At 40.6% G+C, this 6789-nt stretch overlaps 1 protein-coding gene across 1 annotated transcript in view; it reads right to left on the bottom strand.

The window, feature by feature from the left end:
* Positions 1 to 1243: 1243 nt before the first annotated feature.
* Positions 1244 to 6789, bottom strand: part of grm2a (glutamate receptor, metabotropic 2a) — a 33373-nt gene continuing 27827 nt past the window's right edge. The window contains exons 4-6 of the mRNA XM_085407932.1: positions 5616 to 6679; positions 2069 to 2246; positions 1244 to 1493 (exon numbers count right to left, since the gene is read on the bottom strand). Of these exons, the coding sequence (XP_085264058.1) occupies positions 1420 to 1493; positions 2069 to 2246; positions 5616 to 6679 (1316 nt within the window). The 3' untranslated portion in view covers positions 1244 to 1419. The remainder of the gene's footprint in view (positions 1494 to 2068; positions 2247 to 5615; positions 6680 to 6789) is intronic.

The raw sequence follows: 6789 nt of genomic DNA, 5'->3' as shown, positions 1-6789 counted from the left end.
ACTGTTTAAAAGCTGCCTAACATGATGAACTAAAATGAATGAGCTACATTTACAGTGGTGGTTTTCCTCATGAGGGTGAGACTATCAGTTCAAGAGTTTAACAGGATTGCTGCAATCAACTGTATTGCACAATCAGGCAATGCCGAAAATTAATTACCCCCACAAAATTGTGTCTGTGTCTTGATAATATGCTTGATATATTGCGAGCCTGTCTGTCACAGTAAGGAACAGCATGTTTGGCCTGTCCCACGTAAAAACAGCAATTTGATGATGTCCAGTGAGCAGATCTACTGAAGCAGAACTGCAATTATTCATTGACTTCCTTCATATGGAAATGTTCTATATTTGGATAAACCCCAAAGCTGCGTGCATGTTGGTCAAATTAAGACAAATGAAAAAAAAATGTGGACACAAGATGGCAGTGTTAAATCGTTGATACTGTATGGGCCGGGTCCAAGACAGCTTTGGTGAATTTTATCCCATGTCAACAGATGATATTTGTGCAGGTAATTCTCATTTCAGTGGCTGTTTGGTCTAGGCAGATGGTGTAGATTTAAGCTGTTAAAATTTGGGCAGCATAGATTTCAGATCCCAGCTGATGGAGGTTTGATTTGCACACTATTATTTTAAAGAGTCGTGAAAGTTGACTTTTGTATTCATTACTGGGTTGCTTCTTTTGTCCAAGTGTGAAGGTAAATAAGACACTGAGTCCCAAAATGTTCTTCTGGTCACATCAGTGCTTTGCATAGGCCTGTGAATAAATTACTGGAGTTAGGGGAAATGAGAGGCACAGTGCAAAAACACTGCATATGTGTACTCTGTTTTGCATTTAGATAAATCCTGCACTTGCCAAGGGTGAAAATTTCATGTTATAACATAACATGACAGCAGATTTACAGTATATTTTACTGATTTGGCTACTGAAAATTGAAGGTTTATTTCACATTTTTAGATTATTGGCAATGTATTTTTGCATATGTTACCCTCTACAATATGAATCTCAATATGATGTGTAAAGGAACAGACTTTGAATCATTTCAGTTTTAATAAAAAACACATTTTATTTACATAAATTACAAGAAAGCACAAACTGGTTCACCAGAATCTACATTAAAAACGTCTTGTATATATTACATTTAACAGATTTACTATAATTTACTCCATTGTTGCAAGTAAAATCCTCAAAAACAAGGGCTATATGCGACTTTATTGGCATCTCATTTAAAATATGCTACGAGTAAAAGAACAAAAGAAAATAATCGGGACATTGTACTCACAGCACTTTGAGGACAACAAAGCCAGGACGATCATCTGTGTGACCTCTTCGATATCTGAGACACCTGACTCAGGACTAGTGATTATATAACTTTGTTTACAATGCTTGGCGAAAAATAAAATAAAATATAACTCAGCTGATCTTCACAAAGAGGATGTTGTGGAGTCCACCACCTCTCGTCCATTACACACTGTTGGAACAACATTGGAGGCCGTTGCTGCAAAACATAAAAAATAGGATATTTTGTGTAATGTCAGCAGTGTAGTGTAACTACTGTAACTACTAGTTACAGTTTGTGATATAAGCCAAAATTACTGTAACCCAAAGGGGCACCTGGGTCCCAGATGCCCCTGTGAAGCATGATAATTAACTCATGGATGATGTGGAATGCAATGCAGCTTGGTTTTTTTCTACTTATGATATGTATATTGAAGCACTGTATTTTCACTTAATTATCATAATAACACACAACACACAACAATTCTGTTCAAATCTTATAGAAATGTTCTAAATAAACAGACTTGGATTTTTTATTTACTTATTAAACTTATTAATTTATTTTTGGCTACACCAGGTCTGCACCATCAGGGATTGTTTTGTTTGGGTTTTTTTTTATTATGTATGACTTAAAAAAGACAAAAGAAAAAGGTTATGTATAACTCCCAGTGTCAGACAGACAAGTGTGACACAGTGATAAAGCATGTAGCAATATTTTCATAATAATATCAATTGTATTATTATTATTTAATATTTGTTTCAGTTTCACGAGTTTTGCTGTATCTTGGGTGGTACCTTGAGAAAAACTGGAGCCGGGGCCAGTGTTTACACTGAAGCGGGTGGTGTTCACCCTGAGTGTACTGACATTCTTCTGTGGCTGGAACAGGATGATGTGGATCTTGGGAGCAAAGAGGCAACCCAGTACCACCGACCCACTGAGACTGACCGAGATACACATGGTAGTGGTCTGTACCTGGAGGAGGAAACAAAAGGTAAAACTCCAAACTGTTGTGTTTCAGAGGTACAAAAATATGTACAGTAAGAGAAACGTAAAGTCACATTTCTAGATTGCCAAGCATTGAGGGAATTCCCGTATACCTCATAAGTGCTACTCTTAATTTCACACCTGTGGTTGAAAATGCCTGAAAGTTGCTAACTCTGTATATGGAGGACCGTTTTTGCAGCTCAAGAGTATTCATTCTGAACAAAAAAAAAACCCTGAAGTCAGAAAAGAAATGATAAGTACGTCTTTCATAATTCAGAATCAAAGCCAGGTGCTACAGAGGAGGAAGGGGATTGTTTATCAGTTGGGATTTCTAACTAGAGGTGTTAAGCGATCTGTTTATTTGCTTGTCAATCAACTGCGTAACCCTCGCTCCTTTTCGGCTCACCCTGCCCACATCTTGCTATGCATCCTCAGTCTGCTTCTTGCTTTCCAACGCTTTCACAGTCGTCTTTTTAGTTTTTTTCAGTGAGAAGATATAACACAGCAACATGGCAGGTGCATTTCTTTTTCGCAAGACGCAGCAGGTGTCTGTCATCAACCTGAATGCTAATGTCGGTATTAAAATATTGTGGGTACCAAGTGTGATTCTGTGCACTGACAGCTCCACAGAAAAAGCTATGCAAGTTGAGACAGAGATGTAACTGGCACAGCGTCAGTTTACCTGGTTTATTTTGAATATTGTTTAATTACTGCATCGGTTTCTTACTCTCTCTGTAAATTCATGACTTGAATATAGATTTTATGACTAATCAAGAAAAATATCTACAGGACATTATTGATATGTATACTGTATTTCACACTTTGGAAACATAGTGGTTATCACTATGTGTGGTCATGTACCATGTAGTGTAATACAGCTATATCACTAAACTGACCTTTAGTTGCATCGAGTTTTCTAAGTTGCCATCTGCAGTGAATTCAACATTAAGATTCTCCTCACACCATCTTTGAAATACAGTGCACACTGACAGGCTCAGGTGCTGTGTTGTAATGTAAATTCACAAAGCCTCAGATTCCCATTTTTTCACTATATTTCTAAGCTGTAGTTTTGAAAGCATGGAATGTAATGTACGGATGCATGGCGGCTGTTTAAAAATAATAATCTCACCAATCCCAACGTGGACAAAGGCTAAATACTTTTGGTTTTGAATAACACCATGGACAATACTGCATAGAAATAACCTGTTAAGTGGTTTTAATAATTCACAATATGTTGGAGTGAAAGAGCACAAGGAAGAAGAGGACAAGGAATCTGCTTTTCCCCTTATATTTCCCCAGATGTGTTATATTCTGGAGTGTGGATATAGAGCATGGCTGCTACAGTCTCTCTTCAACCTTGTTTTTCGCTGTATTGACCTTTGATGGTGCTGTTTTTGTTGCACAAATACAGCATTGTCTCTGTGTCTGTGTTCAGCTAACTTAATCCCTACAGAGACCCTCTGAGATGAGAGATGAAATTCTTCCTTTTTATTGCAGGTTTTACTGTGCGTTTATTGAAAAGCTTTAATGGAGTCTTCCAAGTCTGGCATGGATGCCGAATTTGCTAAAATCACAAGTAATTTAAAGATCAGTTTAAGATTTATTCGATATTTAGATGTCGAGAGAGGGGTTTTTTGTTTGTTTTTCAAACTGCTGAACTTTAAACTTTGGACAGTGAACAGTTACTTGCTATGCATTTGGTTTTCAAGGAATTTGTGGTTCACCTCTTGCTTAGTCTGATTGTGTCTACCTATATATCTATATGGTTACTATATATTTAGTGGTGCTACACTAATTTTAGCTGAAGGCAGGTGTACCCTGCCTCTCGCCCTAAGACAGCTGGGATAGGCTGCAGCGCCCCCTGTGACCCTGAAAGGGATAAGTGGAAGCGAACTGATGGAGTTTGAAGCTGAAGGAAATCAAATTTAGGAAATATCTGTCTAAACACACTTCTTGATAGACTTCACAAGCAGTAGTAGTTTCTGTAGCCTTCGGTGATTTCATAGAAGCACTTTGAATTTTAACAGTCGTAGCTATTTAATTAGCTTGCATTTGCTGCTGAGATGACCAGCACTGGCATAAGAGAGGAGCCCTCTTCCCCCAGCGGTGTGGAGAGCGTCTTAAATATTTCATTTGGTAATCAAACGTGTTATTCACGGCTCAGTAGATTGTATTTAGCTTAGTTTAACATTTCATGACTGCCTAGTACAGATCTGTATTTGTTATTCAGCTGGAGGTTTGCATCAGGCTGTGACAACAATTTGAGAAGAAGTGTAAAGCAAGGAGAACGCTGGTAATGTGTCCCTGCCTGTGAAAAACTAGAGACACTGTGCCAACTCAGTTGCTTCAGTAATTATTCATCGGTCAAAGGGGAGATTTGCGTCTATCTGATGAGTCTGTTCAGGCTGCGAATTGCGTTGCCTACAGGGCCTGGAGGAAGGGTTCCTCTGAGCCTCACTACAGTCCCAAGACAGAAAGCACAGCTGGGACTCAGCAGCCCAGTCTTTCACACTCCATTCCACACAGCTACGCACAGGGACTCACAGGGACTTTCAGTTCCCTAGCAGCCCTCATGGTCTAGCCTGTCTTCACCATGTTTCTGTAGAGGCAGCTGTGTCAGGAGGTTCCGCTGTCTTTCTCCCTTCTGCCTCTGTCTCATTGCACGTTGTTCAGATCCCAGTGGGATGAACCCACACAACTCAGACCACCTTTTCTCTGAAATTCTATCAGTTCAGTGTATGATCCTATTCAGCAGATGTCTGGCTGGCTGTCTGCCTGCCAGTTATTTCATTTAGTCATAAGTAGTGTATAAAAAGAGAGTGAAAACAATGTAACCAAAACCATAGCGCACAGCACATTTTCCCCAGAGAGGGAAAAGACTTCTATCTTTGAAGTTCTGTTAAAGTTTTACATGAGGTGCATAGTCTCATTAATGGGTTGCTCTCACTCCCCACATTATTATTTAAACATTAGAGGTAAAATAAGGTAGTGAAAGTGTGCTGATAATCATAAAAAATTGAAGCAACTGTAATAAAGAATACATATTGTTGGGAGCCACAGGCGATGCAGATATTGCTGACAACTGAATCAATATTAACTGGCATTGCATATAAAATTCAAATTCAAGCCCAGAAAAAATTATCATTATCTACAAGGATGTATTCTGGTCAGACTATAGAAATCTAAAGCCATCTGAATAAATAATTTATTGCAAATGATTATCATCCCGTGTGTGTGTGATTTAGAGAAGAATTAATTAACAGTCAGTGATAGTAAGAAGTCTGTGCATTCCCCAACTTCCATTAAAAGAGCTGTGTGTGCCTGCTTGAGGAGCAGGTATAAGCTCAGTTAACTCACCCTGTAGTCACTGGCAGTAACATAGAAAATGGGCTGGAAAGCCAGCCAGATGATGCAGGTGGTGTACATGGTAAAGCCGATGAACTTGGCCTCATTGAAGTTCTCGGGGCATTTGCGGGTTTTGAAGGCGTAGACTGTGCAGAGGATAATGAGGATGCAGTTATAAGTGAGAGACATGAGCATGCTGGAGTCCTTGCTGTTACACTTCAGGGTGACCACATCTCTCCTCTCTGGGTTCACTTCCTTCCTCACCCCTGGGGTCTCCACCAGCAGCCAGACCACCACCACTACCAGCTGGCAAGAGATCAGAGCACCACAGATGGCAACCTGGGAAGCTGGGCTGATAAAACGAGGCCTCTGGGCTCCATCCTTCACTCCACTGAAGATCCGAGCAATGCGATTGGTCTTGGTTAAGAGGGCTGAGTAGCAAACGGCAAAAGAGGTGCCTAAGCCTAGCCGGCGTAGCGTGCACACAGCTGTGGAAGGTTTGGCGATGTAGATGAATGTCATGCAATAGCACATCAGCACTCCAAGCAGAAGAATATAGGAGAGCTCACGTCCACTAGCCTTCACTACTGGTGTCTCATTGTGTTTAAGGAAGAGGCCAATAACAAAGAGTGTACACATGATCCCAAGACATGCAATGGTGACAGGGCCAATGGCCCAAGCATCTTCCCAGCGGATGTACTCCTCAGGCAGATCATAACAGCCTGTCAAGTTGGCCAGGGGCCACTGTCCAAAACTGCAGTCAGCACAGGTAAACTCATCATGCAAGTACTGGTAGGGCTGACAAGGGATACAGATCCAGCAGCACACATCTCCCGGCTGCATACTCTTCACCTCATTCTTCCTGCAGGGGTCACTACACTGGGAGGTGGGCACAACATCACCAGGCCAGGGAATCAGGCTGTGGTTCAGGCTCAGGCTTTGAGCCCAGTAGCCGACTTTACGGTAGACATAGCGTTCCCCGTCTTTGTGATAGTGAAAAATGTTGTAACGACCCAGGCTGTCTCCAAAAGTATCAAAGCGGACTATATTGTCTCTGTCTGGAGGACGAAAGGGGGCTGAAAGGAATAGAGAAAAATATTGTGTATTAGTAACAGATGTAAGAGACTCATCATAAAGAGTTTGGGACTACGGTATAAAATGTAAGGTATAAATATCTAAATTGGTC

This window comes from Rhamphochromis longiceps, linkage group LG5, assembly GCF_057381845.1.
Source record: "Rhamphochromis longiceps isolate RC_006_pf linkage group LG5, R_longiceps_female_GT1.1, whole genome shotgun sequence".
Classification (NCBI taxonomy): Eukaryota; Metazoa; Chordata; class Actinopteri; order Cichliformes; family Cichlidae; genus Rhamphochromis; species Rhamphochromis longiceps.
Note: the sequence above shows the minus strand (reverse complement) of the source record. Positions and strands in the feature narration are given on the sequence as shown.